Source organism: Panthera leo, chromosome B4 (genome assembly GCF_018350215.1).
Source record: "Panthera leo isolate Ple1 chromosome B4, P.leo_Ple1_pat1.1, whole genome shotgun sequence".
Classification (NCBI taxonomy): domain Eukaryota; kingdom Metazoa; phylum Chordata; class Mammalia; order Carnivora; family Felidae; genus Panthera; species Panthera leo.
Window position 1 is genome coordinate 40,032,122 of NC_056685.1, and position 24,393 is coordinate 40,056,514.

Here is a 24,393-nt window from a genome sequence, read left to right on the forward strand (position 1 = left end):
CTAGTGTGCACAAGCACATACTCACTCACTCAATCAATCAATCAGTGATGCAAGTAGCCCATATCAAGGGCTTTTGGAGAAGAGTGAGCATGAAAGAAAGAACCTAATAATAACTACACCAGGGAAAAAGCATAAATGGTCATGCTTCCTAAGAGGTTCATCCTTTGGCTCCAGGGACTTCTTGTTTCTAGAACCCTTTATACAGTACTTACCACGAACTAGGTACCACTGTAGGTGCTAGGGACATCAGACATGGAAAGAGAGCTTTTGGTCTGCTGGGAAAGACAGACAGTGAAAGCATGGTTATACAGGACTGTGGGAAGTGCAGAGGGGAAGTCATCGGGGGGGTCAATAAGAACAGGGGCAGACAGACAAATAGGAAATGAGGAGAGACAAGAGAGTCCATGCAGAGGTGAGAAGGCATAGGGTGTGTTTACAGAACTGAAGCCCCTCCCTGTGGGTAGTGTGCATAGAGTAAGGGGAGAACAGTGAGAGATGAGGCCAAGAAAGGAGTCAGCCAGGAACCACTGGGAAGGGCCCCGTGCCTGGGCAAGGGATTTGGGCTTTATCCTGAAGGTTTTAGTAAAGAACAAATTTTTGCAGCTGGGGAGTGACCCGGTAAGGCTTAACTCGAGAAAGCTCATTCCCTTCCAGTGTGGACAAGAAATGCCAGGGAGTCTGGGAGAAGACAAAAGTAGGGGCTCAGAGACCACCTAAGATTCTATTGACGTCACCTAGGCAAGAGAAGCAGCCCAGTCCATAGAGGAGTGGGCTAGCAGGAAAGGGGTATGTACTTGGAGAAACAGAGGAGGCAGAATCACCTGGAATTAAAGATCAGTGATGTGGGGGGCAGGGAAGAGTGAAGACTCAAGCATGATAATGTGGTGAATGCTGGTGCCCTTGCCGGAGAGCTAGCACAGAAGGCCCGAGAAGCAGCGTTTCGAGGAAGGTGGTGAAGTCGTTTGGGGACATATCTCCCTGGAGATGCCTCGGAAACAGTCAAGTGGAGATGTCCAGTGGGCAGTTGCATCTGCAGGTGTGGAGTCTAGGACTGAGGTCTGTGCCGGAGGTGGGGATTATGGGGGTTACCCACACGTGGACAGGTGTGCACAATTGCACCATCGCAAGCACAGATGAGAACACGGAGGATTTGGGGAGACAGCACTGAATGCGTAAGAAGGTACGTACTGGTGGCAGTTGGACAAAACTGTGAGAGTGCTGTCACAGTAGAGGAAGGAGGGAGATGGACAGATTCAGGAAGGACTGCAGGCTCTGTCCGATTTCAGTAAGGTGCTCAGGGGTGTCCTGGTAGGACTGGCGCCCCGATGATGGTGATGGAAGGTGGGGATCCTGTCTGTTGCGAGGGGGCTGAGGAAATGGAGCTGGACGAAATGGCAGGTGCTCTTCTGCGAAGCTGGGCTGGGAGGAGGACAACTATTTTCTTTCCTTTTTTTTAAGGTTGGCAACAGGTAGACACTGTGTACTGAGGGGAGGAAACCCATGGTGGGGAAAGGACAGGTTGAGGATAGAGCCCAGGTGGAGGCCCAGATGGAATGAGGCTCCCGAGAAAATGGGAGGGAGTAGGACCAGCATGTCACCATAGGTCCTGTTAGAGGGGGCTGTGACAGGGATGACTGGCCACTCCGAGGAAATGATGGCTGACACAGGGCAGGCCCTACCCCACCCATGTGGTCAATAGCACCCCCTATCACTTTCGGGAGTGCAGTGGGTTTGGGGGGTACAGGACCAGTCCCTTAAACCATGTGCATTGGAGCAGAGTCTGGCGGGTAGGGAGCCAAGGAATTCCTGTCTGAGGGACTCTTTTTTTGGTGCAGTAGGAGGCAAGGTTTTCAGTGTTCTAAGGGACCTCAGGGGACCAGTGTAGTTTTGAAAAAGCCGTCCCGAGGACCTGGAAACAACAGCGGTGTGTTGTGGATCCACAGCAAGGGCCGAGTTAAACCTGGGAAGGTGAATTTGCTGGGCAGCAGGCAGCGCACACGTGGGGTTCCTGCTTCCCAGCAGCCTGGCCGCTGGCAGGGAGGAGGGAGGCTCCAGTCCACCTGAGCCCGGAGCCCTGCTATGTAAGACAGATGTGCCTGAGGGTGAGGGAACGGCTGAGGCCACGTGCGAGGCACTAACTCACGCCAGCAGTCAGCTCTGCGCATGGAGACGTTTACTGCAGCTTTATTTATGAGGGCGGAGAATTGGAAACAATAAATTTCCCACAAAGGGGTGTAATCCAGTAAATTACAACACATTCCGATGATGGAATATTATGTAGCCATCAAAATTTTGTTTGTGTGGAATTTTAATATGATGGGAAAATGCTTCAATTATAAGATTAAGTCAGAAAGTCACAGGATGATGTATATTAAACATTCTCCACCATGTACTGCAGAGGAACACTTTGCATGTGTTTAAAAAAGGCTGGACACAAATATTCCATAATGATACTTGTGGGAGCTGATAGATGTCTTTATATACTTTTGCATTTTTAGAATATTCTTCAATATGCTCTTATTTTATAAAGAAAAAGATTCTCTCTACAGAAATGTATTTAAGGAAAAAATTCTTTAAACATAAGAAAGGGTGTATGCAATCATAGTTTAATTTTGTCTTCTCAAAAAAGCATTGTAGGGAGTCTCCATTCTCTCAGGACCTAACCAAGAAGCACCACCAGCATGGCCTCGTGTTTAAGAACACGGTTTTGGTGTCAGACATGCCTGGGTTCGAACTGCAGGTCTGCTACTCATCTTCAGAGCCTACTTAACTATGTGGTATGGCCATGGTGTGATCTCAGGCAAGCTACTTTCTCTTGGGAGTGGTTTCTTACTTATGAAAGAGGGAGCCCAGCAAATGCCCCCCAGTCTCTTCTTTATAAATCCAAACCCCAAAAAGCTCCAAAACCCAGTGTCATTTCTTGAGATTACAGCAGATGCACTTGGCTACAAAATACGACCTGAATGGACACTCCCTTCAATGAGCATTTATAATTTTGCAGTGAAAATCTTAGTTTGTTTAATCATGGGGTACTGTCCCAGGTCCATTGAGAGTATTAGATGATATACAGTAAAATACAGGGTTTCAGAGAAGAGACTGTGAACCGGAGGGCCTTCCTTGGCGTGTTATTGCAGAATTAAATCAATTATGACTATAGAGCGTGTAGCCATATTCCTGGCACAGAGTCAACCTCCGTGAGGTTGACTATGATCATTATTGACATTCTAATTATTCTGGAACCTTCACTAAGTAGAGTGCATGATTTTTGCTTGCCCTCTTTTTCTTCTGTTCCCTTCCTTATTGGGACCTTTGAGGAGACTGAAGTGTGGTTTATTATGGGAACTTAAGCTGACATTGTTTAACACCCAAGAGTGGAAAAAAATGGGAACTTCCAGCAAGAAGTTCTCATGCCTCTTTCCTTCTTCCAGATTTCAAGAAGTTCTCATGCCTCTTTCCTTCTTCCAGATTTCTAGTTTCCTGGAGAAGAAGCCATAGGAAATAGGGCATGTTAACAGGGCACCCAGATAGTTGAAGAGCTCATCAAATAAATAGGCCGTATTGCCTTGGTAAAGAATTGAATCTCAAAGCATATGTGTTCATTGTGAAATTCTAACATATTTACAGCACAGTTGTTCTACATTAAAAGATTTACTTTGCTTAAAGCTGAAACTAGTCTAATATATACATTCTTTTTAATTGAAGAATGATGTTTTACTGTTTTCCATGGGAATCCACAATAAGCTTTTTTTGTTGTAAGCCCTTCTAGTGTTCTTTAAAATATAATTCGGTTCACAAAACTTTGATTTGCACTCAACCTTTTCAGAAGCATAAGTAGGATGCAAACTGAGGTCATTACTTCTTCCTTTTCCTGGATGAGTGGCGCTTCATAAATTCTGTTAGTGTGGCATTAGCCAACTACATTATTAACATCACCAAGGGGAATTAAAATGTATCATGTTATAGGATCAAAAGTTCCACATCCTGAGTCAATGCCAGTTTATTTCCAGACCCTTCTGTTTGACCGCAGTCTGCAGTGACCCCCTCCCTCCAACCATGACTCACCCACACTGGGGTGGAAGTCACTCACTGCTCCCACACATCTGTGCGGCCCCATCAGCCTCCCTGTGGTGAAGTGTTGTGCCTTCACAACATCAACATAGAATCACAGAGCCTCAGGTCTGGAAGGAAAACTTTTTTGCCATCGGCTCTATTAAATCCAGTTAATCTGGGCATTTAGACTGCATGCCTGGAAACTCACTACAGCATGCTTTCTAGTAAACTGAAATAGATCTCCCTGAAATAGATGGCTCTAGTGTTTTGTGAGCTGGTCCAGTGGCGGAAGAGCTAGTCGGTTGGCCAGAAATGACTGCCTATAATGAGGCCTATGACCTTTTCCGCCTCAGTTCATCGGGTCCCTGTTGGCCCCACCACGGCATGCCCAGCACAGTGTCAGGACACATTCCTGCACATTCTTGGGTTCCAGCTTACCCTCCGTATTAATCCATTCATTAGCACCAAATTACAGGGTCCCTTGCCAAACCCATCAAGCGTAATTGGAGCTTCTGAAGTCGGTCCCCCAATTATATTAGTTCAGCTGTCTCATTAGCCACCACGCATCATCCAAACCCATCGTCAGACATGTTTTCCTTCATTGTTGTCATTTTCTTAATACAGGTATTGTGGAGAAAGATTGCTTTTAACACACATTTCTGCTTAAACTATTGTTTGATCTGCAGAATTCAGTCCATCTTCCCACTGAAGAGAGGCAGGTTGGGGAGGGTGGGGGTAGGGGTGGCTTATAAAAAAGTGGGCACAAAACTTGGGCCAATGGCAGGTCCCATCCATCTGCTTAGACAGGAGGATGCTCTCATGGCTTGCAGCCAGAGGGGGCCCAGCTTCAGAAATGACCCACTTCGTATAAGCTGGTGCATCCAGGATCCAGTGAGCCTAGAGAAAAGTGAGGTCTGCATTTCGTATTAGAGGGGTCTCCCAGGGTTCACAGACAGATGAAGGATCTCTGCTCCCTGGGGGATCACAGGCATGTGGTATGCCCTATGGACTCTGGAAGACTTTGGTAATAGAAAAGGTTGTCTTTTAGGAAGAGTGCAGGACCAGGAGTCAGGGAGCCGGAATTCTGATTATAGTTTTACTTCCAGCCATGACAACTTTGAGCCCATCACTCACCACCTCTATGCCCTAAATGTCTCAGCTTTAAAATAGAAATACCCTCTCTTTTAATTTTCCTAACTCCATCTAGACCAAAAAAGCCCAAAGACAGTAGGATAGAAGTTTTAAATTCAGCCCTTGGCTTATAACAGGTGCTCAGTGTATCATCCTTCCTTCCTGTAAGAGAGTTGATGGTTCTGCCATGTCCCCAGATGTGTTTGTCTGCCTTGGATCCATGTGTCTGTTCTGGAAAGCCCCGAACCTTCTTTCTAGCCCCTGGGGTCTCATGTTTCCCCCACTTGCCCCTGCATGCACCTCTTAGGTCAAGGGGTTGCCTCACTGCCTGTCTCGAGGTGGCCTCTACTTGAGGGGGATGCTCTACATCCCCAGAGCACCTGTAGGGATGAAGCCATTAAGTACAAATACGCTTTTGAGGAAGAGGAGCTATACACAGTTCCAAGTCTCCCTTGACCAGTTTGAGGTCTTCAGACCTTCCAACTCAACCCCTCCAGAGCTATGGAAACCTACTTTCTGTCTCTTCGGAAACCCACAAAAACTAGCGTGAAGCCATTTTTTAAGTCAAGCCCAACCATCAGAAGATGCATCAGAAAGTCACAAGGGGGCTGGTGTGAGGGGTTGGGGTGCATGGGGTAAGGGTGGGTGAGGACGGATGGAAGGGCTGCCTGTATCCCCATGAGGAGCATTGGAAGTTATGTTGGAAAAATCTCTTCAGCCTTTATTTACCATGGTGGCTAGCCACGGGAGGAGGGGGGAGCCGGGCTGGGGAAGGAAGACAATAGAATGCTGTGTTGCCTTGCTATAAAAGCACGCTCTAAGCAAATAATGTGGCAAGCTCAGTCAGAGCACTGCTCAATTAGCCCCAGTGCTTAAAGGAGGGTCTCCCTGCAGCTGGCGGTGGCGGCGGGCGTGGCGGGCTGGGGCAGAAGAGCTCTGGAGGCAAACCTGCAAGAATCCTAAGCGGGAACCGGCCCCGGGATGAAAAGCACAGAGCGCGCCAGCCTGACCCAAACCCATGCTTCTTGAATAGCCAGCCTGAGAGGGGCTTGATGGGCTGTTCTCGGGAGAGGCAGTGCGGGGAGCCCACGGATGATGTGACCAGAAAAGGGAGTGCAGACGTTTCATGCAGAGAGTGACCGACATATGGAACGTGTTATCGGGAAGGGTTACAGGCTGGAGGAGCTCCTAGAGTTTTTCAGGGGTGGGATGGGGGAGGGGGAAGCCCTCAGAAACTCAAGGAGGTTTCTAAACAAAAGGAATTTGAGAAGGGTTGGAGAAATAATGAGAAATGCAAACTTGACCCAGAGTTTCTCTATCTCTTGGGCTTCTCCCCTGCCTGTCCTTACATGTTTCCAATTCACAGGGACCAGAGAAGGCCACCGGAGCCATGTGCCTTACTCCTTAAATGAGCAGAGCTGGTGGGTGTGTAGTGGGGCGCAGAGTTATGGAAGACCCCCGGGGCCACCCCTTGATTCTCTGTGTCCACGGGGGCCAGAAAGAGAGTGTCAGCCCAGAGCCTTGCCTTAGACCCCTGTCGGGGGGCACCCTGATAGCGGAATGATCTTAGGATGATTTGTTCTGATCCCTTCACTCTGTGGAAGAGCAGACCAGTGCCTGGAAGGTGGGGAAAAAAGGCTTGTCCAAGGTCCCACAGTGACTACGTGGGAAGCTGGAGCAGGGGGCCCCGTCTTTGGAGTCCTCTTAACCCTTCGGTTTTCTCCCCTTCTTGGCTTTGCTCTCCCAACGTACTGTGCACGCGTGTGCACACACACACACACACACACACACACCACATTCACACACACTCACACACACCACACACTCACATGCAGACACACTCATAGATACCCACACAGACACGCACACTACACACTCACACACATTCCCACAAACACAGAGACACACCAATGCACACACTTAAACAAGTCGTCACATAGTCAGATACACACATACATACCACACACTCACATGCAGACACATGGACATACGTACCACACACAGCTTTTCACATAGACACGTAAACCCCCCCCCCACACACACACACTCATACACATTCACACACAGATGTCCACGCAGATGTGCGCACCACACACACACAGACATTCCCACAAGCACCCAAACACACAGCACACGTACACACTCACACCACAAGCACACACTCACACAAATATTCAGTCACACACATGCATACATACCACACACTCACATGCAGACACAGACATACACACCACACAGATATTCACAGACACATAGACACACACACAGTGTGCACATACACTTAACTCACACACAGATGTACACACCACACACTCACACAAACACACAAGTTTTCACATAGGCATGCACATGTAGGCACACTAAACACCCACACACAGATATTCACACATACACACTATACACTCAGAGCAGATGCACACACTCACACACGGACACACACACACACACACTCACAGATACATACACCCAGGCATACACACACAGACATAACACAGATGTTCACACAGGCATGCGGACACATTCACACACGCACGCACACACACACACACACGCATGTGCGCTTGCACGCTGCCTGGCCTGTTTCCCAACAGCACATGCTTTGATTGGAATTCCTCTTCTTCCCCACCTCTAAAGACCAAGGGCTGCTGGCATTGCCCCCACCTACTCTTGGAACAAAGTACAAGTGGCCTGAAAGATTATGGCCTATTTTGTGGGCCTCCACACCATAGCCAGAAGCTCCTTTTGAAGCTGAGCTCTCCTGCCTTCGTGCTTTCCTGTAGTACCTGGTCTGTGGCTACCTGCCCGCCATTTCCCTGGTGGGTGGGAAGAAAGTGTAAGCTGGTGCAGGATATCTGGGGGACAGTGGCAGGGTAGAGCAGTTTCTAACATGGATCTAAGTGCACACACCCTCTGGGGTTACAGTGGTGGTGGCTTTGGAGAGGACGTTCATTCCCACTTCTGTTTTTCCCTGGCCAGGAAAAAGGCCACCCATCTAGCGGCCTTTGACTCAGTCGAAAACTCCCATTCAGGAAAGCCTTGTCTACCTCTCTGTCTCTGTGTCCCTCCCTCCTTCCCTCTCTCCATTCCTCCCTCCTTCTCTTTCTCTGTCTTTCTCACACACACACACACACACACACACACACACACAGAGGCACACATGTACGCACATGTGCTTGTGCACGCACGCACACACACATACACACACATACACCCTGAAGCCTCAAAGAGTAGAGGGTGGCTTTGCTCCCCTGCTTTGGCACTTTGCAGTCAGACCCTTCGGGATTTCAGCACCTGGGCTTGAGCATGCCTTCAGGTGATCGGTGGCTCCAAGGCTCCTGTTCACAATTCCACCTCAAGTCATCAGCAATATGCCAACAGTGGTCCTAGAGATTCATTTTAGATCTGTCCTCCAGGAGTTTACTCAGATGCTTCTGGGCAAATTTCATGAAATGTCATCATTGAAACTAACAAATGACACATTTAATCCTGTATAGTTTTTCTAGCTCTGGGTGTTTGCTTATTTTCGCTATGTAGCAAACCACCCCAAACTTAGTGGCATAAAATGCAGCCATTTTTTCATTTCTCGTGACTTTGTGGGTCAGGAATTTGGGGACTGCTGGGCTGGGTGATATTTCTGTGCCATGTGGCCTTAACAGAGGTCGCTTGGTGGTATTCATTTGGGTGATGGGTTGGTCTGGATTATTTAGGTCAGTTTTACTTGCAAGGCTAGTGCCCTGGCAGGGCCAGACAGAAGACCATCGAGGGGAGCCTCTCCAGCATGGTGGCCTTGCGACCTGCCAGATGACTCATGCAGTAGCTCAGGGCTCCAGCGACAGGTGGACGCTGCATGGCCTCTTACAGCCTTGGAAGTCATATAACATTACTTACGCTTTACTATATTGGTCAAGCAGCCACAGGCCACCCACATACGAGGGCACACAGATACCACCTCTAGATAGGAGTGTCAAAAATGGGCAGCTGTGTTTTAAACTAGCAACATACTTGTCTATGTTATCTGGCCCCAGTGTATTTTCCAGCTAGACCCTCTTTGTAGATTGAATCATTTTTGATACCTGATGTATCAAGAGAGCCTCTATTTGTGCTTAAACATCCCCTCTCAAGCTTCCAGGGTGGCTCCACTGTCTCCATCGTCCAGGGTTCTGTGACTGGCCTGCAGTCCTCTGACCTCCAGCTTTTCCTCTGAGAATGTGCAGCCACACTCAGTAGCATCCTGAGAAGCATAATGACAGACTCCAGAGAGGCTCTCCAGAAACAATGAAGTTTTCAAACATAATGGAGAGCATTGGTCTTAAGGACATTGAGGAACAGGGACACCAAAGGGATGGAAAAGCCATCAGCATGGAGGTGAGGTCATGCAGAGTAATGACAGGATCACACATGGGAAGGAAAATGCACAAAATCCTAAAGCCCTTGAGGAATGTGGATATCACATGGAGGATGGTGTTGATGCTACCCAGATATTTGTAAAAGGAAGAAGAAGGGAAAGATTCTGCTTCCATGGGCTACCTCATTGGCTAGGTCAGGCTATGAGCACCTCAGACGACCCACATTGTATTGTTAAAGGTGCCATGCTGGTCAGGCTCACACGGGACCCCTCTGCCCCCTCAAGGATGCCTTGCTATCAGTGAGCCTTGTGGACAGGACCCCTCCTTGTGTTCTTAAATATATTGCCCTGTGCTGGTTCCTGATGAGCAACACATGGCTGGTCCTCTGGAGAGCTGGGTTCTTTTTTTTCCTTTTTAAACTTTATTTTTTTAAGTTTTTTTTAAAATTGATTTTGAGAGAAAGAGAGAGGGAATGGGGGAGGGGCAGACAGAGATGGGGAGACAGAGGATTCCAAGCAGGCTGTGCACTGTCAGCGTAGAACTCAAACCCACGAACCGGGAGATCATGACCCTAGCTGAAACCAAGAGTCAGATGCTTAACTGACTGAGCCACCCAGGTGCCCCATGGAGAGCTGGGTTCTATTTCTGGCTCTTCCACTAATTTTGTTGTTCCGTTTGGGGCAGATCACTTTCCTGCCATAATCTTCCCATGCTATGAGAATCCTAGTGGATTAGGATGCTGGTGCTGGCTCCATAGAATGGGGAGGACCAGAAAATGAGACCAGTAATGAGGCTCAGGGTTGGCAGAGGATAATAGAAGAATGGAGGACTCTAGCTCAAAAGAAGCTTTAAAACCCTTTAGTTTGATAATTCTTCACCTAGGGTCTGTGGACCTCTGGGTTAGACTTCAGGGAGTCTGAAATGCCTTGAAAGTTTTCTGAAAAGTTGTTCTTTTATGTGAACATGTTTTTCAGGGGAAAGATGCTTTAGCTTTTAGCACATTCTAAAAAGGGTCAATGATCCAAAAATGGTTAAGAACCACTGCTTCAGTCTACCAGCATTATGTTATGTGATTCTTAACCGGGAGGGATACAGCCTCCCCAGATGGTATTCAGAAAGTGTGAGTACATTTTTTCAGTTGTCACCATGACTGGGGGACATGATTGGTATTTAGTAGATGGGGACCAGAGCTTCATGTGTGGGGGACAAGACTGAATAATGAATAACTATCCTGCCCAAATACCAGCAGCACCCTGTGGAGGAATATCATCAGGAATTCAGACCCAAAGATGAGCAATGATTCTCCCGTTGCCACAAAGCTCATGAGTGGCAGAGTGGGTTTTATTCATGAATCAGAGCAGGAAATGTGCCAGGAGTCCACATTATTTTATTTTTGCTTGCCAACCACAAATATACTACAAAGAAAACCATAGAATCGGAATCTGTCTCACCTTCGAAAATCCAGCAATTTTCCAAAGAAATCCCTGGGTTCTTGGTCTTCTTTACCATCAAATAAGGAAGGAGGGAAGAAGTGTTTTACATATTGGGAAGCCAGGGAGTGTATAAATGAGCCCGTTAGCCACACATGCCATAGATATATTTTTCAGCCACTGTGAATTGGTGACACCAGGCTTAGACTGTGAAATGTACTCTTTACATTCCGGAGGCCCTGTCCTGGATGTCCCTTTCTCTAAAAAGGAAAGGAATAATATATCAGTGTGGCACTCACTGCCTGGTTCACTGCAAGCAAGTGGCAGGTGCCTTAGACTCTCTGGAATGAATTGGGAGGCATTATGCGGTACTGGCTACAAGTAAGGCCCATGGGGTCACACCGACAGGGGTTTGCATCCTGGCTCAGCCTCTCAGTTGATATGTGATCCCAGACAAAATGACTTAATCCTTCTGAGCCTCAGTTTCCTCAACTGAAAAGTGGGGATAATAATCGTCTCTGTGAGGATTAATTGAGATAATCCATGTAAAGTGTCCCACAAAGTCCCTAGCATATGGCGCGGCTCAGTAATGCTAGCTGTTATTACAAGCGATTATTACGACTGTGTCTGTGATCAAAGACAGCTTCGGGTGCAGAGTGTTGGTGCCAAAATTGCTTTCAGAGGACAAGCTCTGGGTTGGTTTTCAGTCTCGCCCAGCTGCCCAGAAAGAGAGTCAGTAGACTGTTTGGGATTGGAGTTGTAATGTTTACAAAGTGCCTACCGCACACTCCAGCTTTGGTGGAAGATTGATTTTCTTACTGTGTGCACATCCCGTAGCCTTTCACGAGGGGGCAAGCAGAGGTCCAGGAAATCACATAGACGTCTCTCCTGCCTCGGTTTCCTGGTCTGCCAGGGTGTTCAGGTGAATGATGGCAGCCAGGGTGAGCAGAGGGAAGAGGTGCCCAGAAAGTAGGCAGAAGCCGTGGCACTCAGTCTTCAGCCATGAGTTTCCTGGAGAGGGGATCCAGACCAAAGATGGCCACGGACTATTTGCCAATCCCTTATTCTCATGAAAGGAGGTTGGCTGTGGGGCCAGCAGAGAGGCTGAGGGGGAGACATAGGCTATATTTGACACGAGCCCTATTGCCAAGCCTGGAGGAGAAAGGCTGCCATCTGACCACACTGCAGCCAAGTCCTCATGGGGCCAAACCATTATGGTTTGGGTTGATCCCGGTCTTGCTGCCACTGCCCTGGTTGATGCACAAAGGTTTGGGTATTGCCAAGTCAGCTGCGGTCTTGGTTTGGAAGAGGCATCCGGAGTGTGAATGGAAGTCGTGCTTTGGGATTTCCCTTAGCTTCCAGCACTCAAGATGAAGCCAACTTCTTTTTCTGCCATTTTGAGACTCATTCTTGGCCAGGTGGACAAGATAAGTAATTTATCATCATCATTGTCATCATCTATTTTCATTATTAAAGATCACTCAGCAGTCCCTACCTTGTAATAATATTACCTTTCAGCTGTATAGCACTTTGCAGGTAATGCAGATGCTTGACACATCAACCCAATTCAAACACAAGGCATAAATCTAAAACAAAAAGTTGACTTGGACCATTATTCTCTGATGCTGAGAGTTTAATGCCAGCTGTACCCCCAACTGTCTGTATAACTGAAGCAACCTTCTCTTGCATGTTTTTACACTTGGAAAATGGAGTTTCCCCAGATGCAGAAAGCAAAACCAAAATGTCTTAGAATATTAAATGATACGGTCATTTAGAAATAGCCTGGCTGTACCCCATCCTCATCTTGAGGGGGCTGCAGCATGCCCCCCACACACATGAGCCCATATATGCACACTTTTATGTACACTGGTGGGGGATTGTTAGTGTCCAGAACAAAGAAAACTAAATTTGTAAACACATGCCATTATAACTAGTAGCTGGATTGACTCAGATTTTCTCTGCAGATCCTTCCTTGTCCACCCTTTGGCCATGAAATGAGAGTCTGTCGTATGCAAAGGATAAAGAAAATCTGGATTTCCTGGGGCTTGTGTTGGCATACCAGGCTTCTTTCAGATCTCTTTGCCAAGATGGGGGCCATGCCAGAGGGTTCCTTGGCCTGGGGAATAACTGTACTACCTTGCTCTTGGAGCTGCTGATGCACATTGTTTTGACATGTGCCATACCTTCCGTCTTTCACTGCCTTGGGGCCACAGGAGAGGGTATGCTTTGAATAACGTAAAATTCCTCTTCCAACAGCTGTGCAAAAGCAAACTCACAGCTTTCAACTTCCATCTCAGGGCATTGAGCTTGGGTTTTGAATATGGGCTCCTTGTCAGTTCAAGAGTCTCTCTTCCTCATTTACTGGCCTCCAAGAGGGACCAGTGTCAGAGATTCCTTTCCGAGGGAGGTGAGTAGACTTTTGAAGTTCTCTATTTGTTTTGTTTCATCCTGGGATGTGCCTTCCCTGATGACTGTGTGCCTTGTTGCCCCTGGGGAGCCAGCATCTCCTGAAAGTTGAGGACCTTGTCCTGTCCCAGATCTCGGGGCAAGTGTTGTCCAAGTCAGGCAAGTTCAGAACCCTGAGTTTAAGTAAGTTCTAACAAGAGGAACAAGAGAGCAATCCAAATCCCTCCCCCTGCTCTCACCTGTTCTGACTGTGTAGGTGTGGGTCTGCCTAGGGACTGGGCCTCTCAAATGAAGCAAGGAGAGGTGCGTCTTCCTTCCTTGGGTCCCTGATCACTTCTGGTTTGGGGGAAGCCAGAGCATGCTCATCAGCACCTTTTGTGAACAGCCATCCACTTGCTCTCTGATCTTGGCTCCATTTCTTGCCCTCTCTAAGGCTCAATTTATGTATTCTTTATGCTTCATGAGACAGGGAACGGAAGAGTTGCTGCCACTGCAGAGGCGAGCTCAGAATGTATGAGGCGAGATTTAGAAAAGAACATAGGGTTATAGGAGAAGACGGTGCTGTGGAAACCCACACAGCCCTGGTCATGTGAGTTCATTTCTCATTTGCTCCTTGTAGCCATTCCAAGTCACTCCTTCCCTTCATCCCTTTACAAACATTTCCCTCCCTTGTTGGTTTTGGATTCATCTTGCCCCCAGTGAGTTAACCTACGTGTTTCCAGTTTGAATCTCATCATGCTATTTCCAGGTTGCCAACCCCCATGGGTGCTGGGGAATAATTGGTCTGTCCTCACCGCTGTTTGCAGCACCTTCCCTTTGAGCGTCATCTGTGCATTTTAATTAATCTGCCACTTTTTCCTCTCTCCTGCTTCCGGATCATTAATAAAGAGATTAACCAAAACCAGACCAATCCCCAGCAGAGGCTCCACCAGGATCTCTCTCTCTCTCTCTCTCTCCCTCTCTCCCTCTCCCTCTTCCTTTCTCCCTCTCTCCCTCTCTCTCTCTCTTTCTTGCTCTCTCTTCCAGCAACAAGCCTTGTCATGGGTCAGAACATCTTCATGTGGCCCCACTGACTAATTTTCAGGCCCCAGGACCTGGGTTCAGAACAAAGCCAATTTAAATTAATTTTTTAATTAAGATATGGGGAGCAAGCTTTGCCAGTCTTTTATATGGCCTTAGTTTAATATTTCCACCACATTCCTTTCCCTTTTGTCATTCTACTTTAAATCTATCGCTTTCCCACCTCTCCCCCTTTCCAGTCCCTGAACAAGATATTAGGGTTATCTGGCAGGATGGAGTCTTTTGAGCCCTTAGTATTAGTCAGAGACCATGTCATAGCTTCAGAAATTCTCCAAAGAATTAAACCCTTTTGGATACAGCTGGACAGTGTCCTTGTTAACCCAGCCAGAGAAATGCATTTGCCTCCAGAGGATGTGGCTGTACCAGAAATAATGAAATCTCTTGAATTTGCATATTAAAAACTTGGCAAATTAAAAAGTGCCGCCACATTTGATCTCATGCCTCCTCCTTGAGAACAGCTAGAACATAGCCTCTATGCCTTGTTTGTAAGTCATCCTGGTTTCCAGTGCTGGCACCAAAGCCAGGACTTGAGATGGTATGTTTGGTGCCCTGTCCACTACAGCACACGGCCTCTGCAGAGACGGGTGACCCTCAGAGGGACTGACCTTGGAGGGCATCAGGCCCCAGCAGGACAGAGTTTGCTTACTTTCATGGTGAACACTTTCATAGCGAATATGGGGAGGAAGAAATAGGAACAGTGTCCTCAAACACCTGGAAACTCTGCCCAGCCGTGGACCTTGAACTTCCTCTGGAAATAAACTCTCTGGAATGTTTGAGGCCGGGGACGGACGGACCACATGGCATAATCTTTGAGAGCATCGATTCCAGAGCCAGACTGTGATCAAATCCTGGCTCTGCCGCTTATTAGCTGGTTACTCACCGTCTTGTGCCTCAATCTCCCCCATTTGAAATGGGGAACGTTCGTCCATACCTCAGAGGAGCTGTTACTGAGATTAAAGATTTAATGTATGTCGGCCCCTGGCACGTAGCATTTTTGTTCCTGATGCTCCCATTCCATCCAGGCTAACAATGTACTCCACACGTGTGCAGCAAGCAAGGTCTCTAGGTGCTGGCTCAGGGGGAGGCACAGGTGCTGGGAAGCTAGTCCTGGAGTGGGAAATTGGAGCTCAAAAGAGAGCGCCCCCAGGTGTTTGTGTGTGACAGACATGAGTGGCTGTGGGCTCAGGTCCTGTCCCACCCTGGCTCTCTACCCAGCTCTCTTTTCCATTTGTGCTGCTTTGCCCAAAAACCCTCTGTGTGTGTTGTAAACTGAGCCAGAAAGGAGGAATCAGAAATTGCTCTCTTTTGAGTATTTTGAGGGATGGTGAAACCTTGTAGGAATGTTGCTCCGGGGACTGAGAAAACACCATATGTGGGAAAGCATTTCTAAGTGAGGAAAATAGCATCTGCTAGTTGGTCAGGATCTTGGAAAACTCTGAGCAGGGGAAATGGGCACTGGGGAGAGTGTAGGAAGGGGGTTTTACTGAGGTCTTTAACAGGTCTTTTTCCAATTATAGCCAAGAAGAGCCTGGGGACCATGGCCTACTTCAGAGCCAGGCCTTGTATTTTCTTTGGGAAAAGAAGGCCGAGTTGAGTGGCTTCCAGACCAGGCTTGGCAGAAGCCCATACAGGATCTCAGGCCACTGAGCAGTGTGTTGGGCAGGTCTTGATCATGGTAGGCATTCATTCACTAAGGAGACATGGGGACTCTGCAGTGGTCCAGCCCTGTGCTAGGCAGCAGGCATGTGTACATGAAGGGGACATGGGCCCTTCACCAAGAGGAACATACAGATGATGATAACACACTAGGATACTTGGATACTTGACCGAAAGAGAAGGAGCATAGAGATCCTTCTAAATTGAAAAATTCACTGACATGCCATGCCTGGGTCAAGCTGGCGCTGCCTTCCTTTTCTTACTCCCCACTCCAGAGAACTCGTCTTCTGGGGAAAGCCCACCCCAGAAGATGGGGTGGAAAATGCAGGCTCTGGTGACCAGAAGGAGCCAGAGCTCAGATTCAGGCCCTTCTTGCCCCTGGCTTATTCAGAAACACCACTTCCCAGCCTCCCATACCTGTTTGCTTTTGTGATTTTCCTATTCTCTGTGCTTCCAGCTCACAATAATCTTTTCTTCTCCCACAACGAGTGTGGCTGGTCTGAGATCCAAGCACTTGCTAGTGGTGGCATTTGGGAGAGAGCTCTGTGTTGGTGCAAATTGCTGTGGGTTGTCTGTGGAAAAGGAATTCCTGACTCCAGCTGCTCGGTACCTTGTATGTGTGCCTCGAGGACAGGCATTCAGCGACTCTGCTGCCACAGATAATGCAAGTTCATGTCCCAATAACATTTCCAGTGTACTGCAACATGCCAGATACTGTGCTCAGTGCTTTCATACAGATTTCATTATGTACCTCTCACAATAATGTTGATTATGCATGAGCCACATGATCTTTATTGAGCTTAGGAACCAGGTGTCCTCTGTCACTCTTTACTGTTAACTGAGGCGTCGAACCTTAGAAGACGCCCTCCACCCCACGCCACGCCTCAGTTTCCTTCAAACATCTGTGTTTTAGAGAGTTCTATTAGCACCATTCTTAGACTTGCCCTCTACAGAAAATCTACAAGCAGATTATCAAGGTGGAGGCCACAGGCACCTTGCTGGGTTTTTTTAATCTTTTTTTAATGTTTATTTTTTGAGAGGGAGAGAGAGACAGAGCATGAGCAGGGGAGGGACAGAGAGAGAGGGAGACACAGAATCTGAAGCAGGCTCCAGACACAGGCTGGAGCACAGGCTGACAGCACAGAGCTTGACATGGGGCTTGAACTCATGGACCATGAGATCATGACCTGAGCTGAAGTCGGATGCTTGACTGACTGAGCCACCAGGTGCCCCACCCTGCTGGGTTTTTAATGCAGCCTTGCAAATGCCTTAGAAACACTGAGCAGCCTGCAGATGATTTCCGCCCACTGCATATTCCCAGGTATCATCATAAGGTTTTGGATTTGATGGTAAGAAACAGTGGAGCTCCAGAAAGAGGTAAGACTGATGCTAAGAGGCATTTGGAAGCTTTGTTATATTAGCACTTTTTTTTTTTTGGTCTCACCCCCACCCCCACCCATGATGGCCTGATTTTTCTGTGCTGAGTTTCTGTGCTTGGGACTTGAGAGAGAGCCAGAGTTGTCTAAAAGAGTCAGGAGACCTGTGTTCTAACCCCCTCCCCCCATGCCCTGGGCTCCCAGAGGCAATGCCAAACAAGGTAGGGGTGGTAGGAGCAGGTCCACCCAGGTACAGCAGTGAATATTGTCAGGAGAGAACCTAAAAATAGTAATAAGATCAACTAAAAGTCGGTCTGCTTTTTATGGTCAGCATGCTTTGGTGATTTTTAGCCATATCAGTGATAAAATATTCCTTCCTGGTGATCCTGACTTCTCCCATTGCCCCCATTTAATTCCCACTTTCCTTGGTTGTCACTGCCCAGGGAAGGAAAACAGGTAGTCATGAGGGCCTTTTCACTCTGCACAACCCCAGGCTCTCCCAGCCAGATTGCAGCTGACGTTATAGCCCTCGTCCACAGCTCTGAACAGGACACCCTCCCATGCAGTCCTTGGTGGACTGGGCTCTGCCCGTCCCTCCTGACCAAAAATGGATGGCTACTCTTACCTTCAAACAATCTCTGCAGCCAGGGCTGGCTTCTTGGGTGTGCAGCAAGTGCCATAGCACAAGGTCCTGCACTCAAGAAGGGGATCCCACACTCACGCTTTAATGCTCTATGGTTACCATTTTGAAGTTCTTAAGAATTTTATCTTCAAATCTGTGTTTTATATGTGAAGTCTGGTGGGACCATGGAGCACACACCTGAGGGCTGGGAGGGTTTGCTCACATACAGTCACACCTCCTGCCACCATTATTTTCACACAAGGCTTTGCAACTTAGGTAGCTGTCCTGACTTCAGCCACCCTCACTTCCGTTCCTGGCTCACTGCACCCAGACCTCCACCTCATATTCACCATGGAGAGGTTGCAGGGGAGAGGCACAGACAGGAAAGGGCTCCTGGCCTTGGAAAAGAGGGGATCTTGTGAGGAAAGCATGGAGTGCCCTGAGGCCTGTGATACCTTGTACCACAGGCAATTGGAAAACACACTGAGAGATTGCAAAGAAAGTGGTGGTTACTACTTTGGGGTGGGGGAGGGAGGGTTGTGGAGAAGTTAGCTTTCCAACTGGGCACTGAAGAATGAGAATAACTTCAACAGGAAAGGTGATGAATGTGTGCCGGGGAGAGGAACGACACGTGCACACGGCTCCTAAAGCTTGTCCTGGCAGCTTTTGGAAGAGCAAACAAGGCTGGGTCCTGGGAGTGTGAGCCTAGCTGTAATCTGACCAAAAGGGCCACCTGGCCAGAAGTGCAGGGGATCCCTCTACCCTGTGCATTTCTCTTCCTCTTTCAACTGCAATTAAGTTTTCCTCATCTATAAAATGCAGGACTTGGATTAAATGCTTGCTTTATATCTCTCTTCTACTCCTACAAGCTTTTGTTTCCGTGTTCAAGCACCATAAAGATTCTTCCTTTTGTATCTCAAGGCCATCCACTGGCACCATCCACTTTGCTTCCTGTCCGTTCCCCCTTGTAAATTACCTTGCTAATCTACACATCTACTCTCCATGTCCCTAGGATCTCTCTCATTGACCCTACTTGATCTATTTCCCCACGAGCAGGTATCCTATGTATTCTTAGCTTACAGTGGCTGGGCCTTTAGAGGATTTCATAAATTGTTTTTTGATAGACTCTTAGTCCCCAATTATTTTATTGCAGCTGTATTCCATTTTGGGGGCGGGGAATGAGCGTGCAATTCTAGCTACACGTATGCCATTCATTTTGGGCTCAAGTTTCAGTTTGTCAAGCCTGCAGTATTGAAGGAAATGTCAGTGATACGCAGAGTGGGAGGGAGAGCAGTTATCCTGTGGGAACCACTTTCCTAGGATAATACAATTCCTGGGACAGTCTCTAGGGGTGGGCAGCAAAGCTAGAATCCTTCTTTTGGCTTTGACCTTGAAGGAGTCATTTGTCCCACAAGAGTGGTTCCCATGGAAAGAAGATGGTCCCCTTATCAAAGAGGTGGGCCAAGGGCCAGGAGGAGGAAGTTGGAGCGAAGTGCTTGCAGCGTTGTTGGCCTTTGGGAACGAGAGAGCAGTGCTTCAGACAAGACGGGAAAGAGGCTGCGTCTGGAAGTCCCGGGAGCTAGTTAGCGTGGGCAAGCTCGGGCATGGGTACTTGGTAAGCAGGGCTGCTTCTGTTTCTTGTGCCGCTCTTGTTTATTTCCCTTCTATTTTCCCCCTGGATTTAGTAAAGTCTTTTTGCAAATACCAAAGGTGAACCGAGGGAAGGCTTTTTATTTTCCATGCTTAGAGCCTTAAAGGGGAAACTGAGAAGCCCTGGAGGCCAGTGAGTTGGTAGTGATGGTAACTAAGGGATGGAAACCTCAAGGCAGTGGTGTGGATCACAGAGTACAGGTGGAGATCACTCCTGTAGCCAGCCCTCCCCACCTGAAGCGCCTCCTTGCAGCACCGACCTTCGGAAAAGCTGGGCTTTGCTCTAGTGAGAGAGAACCAGCCAGAAAGGTATCTTGAGGCCAGCCCTATAATTCCGTAAGGACCCGACAGAAACCACGTCTAGAGGTTCTGCTGTGGCAACGGAAGGAAAGTGTGGATGGGTTAAAATGCCACTTCAACAAGGAGATAGCAAAATTAAGACACAGCCACCAAAGGAAACCTTTTGTACTAGAAACTTAAAAGGCCAAACAAACAAACAAAAGTGAATCCACAGGGAAGCTTGCTGTTCAGGGCAAGTCCAGCCCATTAACTTGAGCTGGTTGTTGCTCTGTCTCCATCTCCTACAAGCAGCGCTCTGGCAGGGCCTCCCCTTTGTGAAGGGTTTGCGGGGAGGGGGGTTCTCTGTGAAGCAGTTGGGCACCCTGGTGAAGCATGTCCACTGGAGAGCTTGGCTAGGCCTTCTCACAGAGTGGGGAGCAGCCCACAAGTTCATTACAAGGTCAAGAGAACAGGTCCACCAGACATGGCCTGGCGAGGGAGGAGCCCATCTCTGAGGCTACATCATGCAGGCAGCCGACCTGACCCCATCCTCAGGTATTTCTTTGAGAGACCCAGAAGCTTCATCAGGTGTGGGGGAGGGCGGTAGAGCTCTGTTCCTTGAGACAATTGCAAGTCTGCTCCTGTTGCTAAAAGAATGTAAACACACCTTTATAATTTTTAGATTCAGTTTCTTCATAATTTGCCAAGGTACATTGGACTCTGGTCTTTTCAGGCTCAAGTGATACTTAAAAAATTTTTTTAATGTTTATTTATTATTTTGAGAGAGAGAGAGAGAGACAGAACGTGAATGGGGGAGGGGCAGAGAGAGAGAGAGACATAGAATCCAAAGTAGGCTTCAGGCTCCGAGCTGTCAGCACAGAGCCCGATGCGGGGCTCAAACCCACGAATGGTGAGATTATGACCTGAGCTGAAGTCAGACACTCAACCAACTGAGCCACCCAGGCACCCCTCAAGTGATGTTTAAAGAAGTAGCAGGACGTCGTCCACACAGAAGAGACGGCTGCAGATAGAGCACACATCAAACGCAGATGCCGTGGGGGATTTCTGAGAGCAGAGACAGAAGTCCAAAGTGCTCACCTCATCGTCCCTCTGCCTTTGAGGCTCCTAGGAACATGGGTCCTGGGGAGAGCCCTGACTCTTGTGTACTGTAGATCCCGCCACTCATGTATTTGGTTTAAAAAAAGTTATTTTGCCCTCTCTGTCTCTCACCTGCACAAGACACACACACACACACACTTCTTTCCCTATCACACAGCCACAATGCTGGAGGGAAGATTTGAGAGGTCTAAGAGAAAAAGGTACTTTAAAGATTCAGAGGACTCCTATTGAGACGGTATTTCCCAAGGAGAGAAATTGACAGCCCTGGTCCCTGACATCAGAGAAGACTCTGGAAGGTGACACCCTGCTCTTGCTTGCTCTCTCACAGGGTTACTCAACCCAGAATGACATGGATTCAGCTGCCACAGCCTGCCACTAACACCTGCGTTTCCTTTTCAGATCTTACAGGTGAACAAGGTGATGTCCATCTTGTTTTATGTGATATTTCTCGCGTATCTCCGTGGCATCCAAGGTAACAACATGGATCAAAGGAGTTTGCCTGAAGACTCGCTAAATTCCCTGATTATTAAGCTGATCCAGGCAGATATTTTGAAAAACAAGCTCTCCAAGCAGATGGTGGACGTTAAGGAAAACTACCAGAGCACCCTGCCCAAAGCAGAAGCCCCCCGAAAGCCGGAGCAGGGAGAGCCCACCAAGTCGGAGTTCCAGCCAGTGACTGCAATGGACACAGAACTCCTGCGGCAACAGAGACGCTACAGCTCGCCCCGGGTCCTGCTGAGTGACAGCACCCCCTTGGAGCCCCCTCCCTTGTATCTCATGGAGGATTACGTGGGCAACCCCGTGGCGGCCAACAGAACGTCGCGGAGGAAGAGGTACGCGGAGCACAAGAGTCACCGAGGTGAGTACTCGGTATGCGACAGCGAGAGCCTGTGGGTAACCGACAAGTCCTCAGCCATCGACATTCGGGGACACCAGGTCACGGTGCTGGGGGAGATCAAAACCGGCAACTCTCCCGTCAAACAATATTTTTATGAGACGAGATGTAAAGAAGCCAGGCCTGTCAAAAACGGTTGCAGGGGGATTGACGATAAACACTGGAACTCTCAGTGCAAAACGTCCCAAACCTACGTCCGCGCACTGACGTCAGAAAACAATAAACTTGTAGGCTGGCGATGGATACGGATAGACACCTCCTGTGTGTGTGCCTTGTCGAGAAAAATTGGAAGAACATAAATTGGCATCTCTCCCCATATATAAATTATTACTTTAAATTATATGATATGCATGTAGCATATAAATGTTTATATTGTTTTTATATATTATAAGTTGACCTTTATTTATTAAACTTCAGCAACCCTACAGTATATAAGCTTTTTTCTCAATAAAATCAGTGTGCTTGCCTTCCCTCAGGCCTCTGCCATCTGTTAAACCTTATTTTGTGACCCGGCTCTCAGGAGCCGTTCTGCCGCTCTGTAAAATCTGTGTACACCAGTATTCTGCATTCAGTATTGTCAAGGCCATGACTGTCGTTTTAGTAAACTTGTTAAAATCAGATGCTGTCAGAGTTGTGTGTAGACACAGTGATGTCCCCCCTTCTGGTATACTTCATGTTTGATTAGTTCATTAAATGCACTGTTACCACGTCCGTTGAAATGATACCCAGTAGCTTTGAGCTCCACACTTAATTCTGGCCAGCAAGTTCACCATCAAGGACTTGCTCTCTCCTTTCTCTGCTGTCACTTTTGCCAATTAAAATCATGATCTGCTCCAACATTACGGCCACGGAACAATAATAACAAACCTGGCAATTTTAGTTTTGGAAGTTTCTTTTCAGCACATTTGTTGTTTTGGGGTTTGGGGTTAAGGGTTGGATTCTTTTTTGGTTTTTGGCTTTGCCTTTTGTTTTGCTTTCTGTAAGTGGTTTTCATCCTTTTAGGCATATAGGAAAAAATGTTTTAACTGTTTGTAACAGAACAATTGTACGGTTACCCAAAAGCAAGCTGAAGTGGATCATGGATAATCTACACACGGCAGCAAACTTCCTTCCTCATCAGAGATCCTCTGAGCACATGGCCTCCCCACTCCTATCGGGGCCCCTCCCAGAGCTGCATGAGGAATTAGAAAATGGTTGCACTTTGGAGTCAGACCTGGGTTCAAATCCTAGGTCCTCACTTCCTTGTGACTGGGAGCAAGGCTTTGAAGCCTCTTGGAGCCTCTGTTTCCTAGGGTCAGAAGGTCCCCACATAGGGATTGTTGCCAACTCATGGGGCTATCATGAAGAGTCAGCTAAATAACCACTATAGACTAGATTTCCTAGCATAGGGTAGGCATTCAACATAGTTCCATCTTCCTTCCCTTCCTCTTCTTTCTTAGCTCTTGTATCCCTCTGTAACATTTTTTGGTGGATTCATCATTCTGAGATGGAAGGAAGGTGCTACTGAGTCCCAAAGAGATTGCCATGGTGATAGCCACACCAGTTTGCAAAGGCAAGCCTAAGGAGTTCCCCCAGGTGGTTCTCCCAAGCCCTTCCCCACTGGGAAGCAGACCTTCCCCCTGGTGCTAGAGCCCAAGGACTCTCATCTCCCATCTTGTCTGAGGCACAAATACCCACTCTCCCACTCTGGAGCCCAGTCCTGTGCCTTTCCTGCATTCCCCTGCCTTCAGGGCCTGTGTGTACTCTGTCTAGAGCAGCCCAGGCCCCAAGATTTCTCTAACACATGCCTAATAAAATATATGTTCTTTATGTGGCATGAGCCTCTTGAAACAGATTCAACAAATTGCAGTGGCTTTGGTTAAGAGCATCATTATACTACACTTGATTCTGGATGCCTAAAATATGAAGGCAGGACATGAGGAATTTGCCTTGTGCCCACCTTCTGCTAAGCACTTGCAAACACTGCCACCCTTCATTGTCACAAGCCCTTTGAGGTAGGCATTACAACCTCAAGTTTACACATGAGGACACTGAGACTTGAGGGTTTAACTTGCCCACAGTCATTGAGCAGGCAGGTGGCAGAGTGAAGAGGTAAATCCAAGCTTGAATGAGGACACAGTCTTGTTTCCTCTTCTCTAAGCCTCCTTGGCCCCCGCCTTCTGTGCAACACTTTGCATTTCAGAATGAACATTAACAGCCCTAGGGAAAAGGAGAGCTTAGTTGCCTGCGTGGAAACCTTTTGTAGCTCCTGCTTCATGAAGAAGAACACAACCGACCAGTTGAGAGTAGTAGCTGTCTTATGATTGAGCCAAGCCCAGTTCTCAGGCTGGAACTAATGCTCCTTTTCTAGAAC

At 47.9% G+C, this 24,393-nt stretch overlaps 1 protein-coding gene across 2 annotated transcripts in view; it reads left to right on the forward strand.

Annotated features, from left to right (window-relative positions):
• Positions 1-22,704, forward strand: part of NTF3 (neurotrophin 3) — a 66,891-nt gene extending 44,187 nt beyond the window's left edge. For both annotated transcript variants that reach the window (XM_042945591.1, XM_042945593.1), the window contains exon 2: positions 21,545-22,704. In XM_042945591.1, the coding sequence (XP_042801525.1) occupies positions 21,545-22,339 (795 nt within the window). In that variant the 3' untranslated portion in view covers positions 22,340-22,704. The remainder of the gene's footprint in view (positions 1-21,544) is intronic.
• Positions 22,705-24,393: the final 1,689 nt, after the last annotated feature.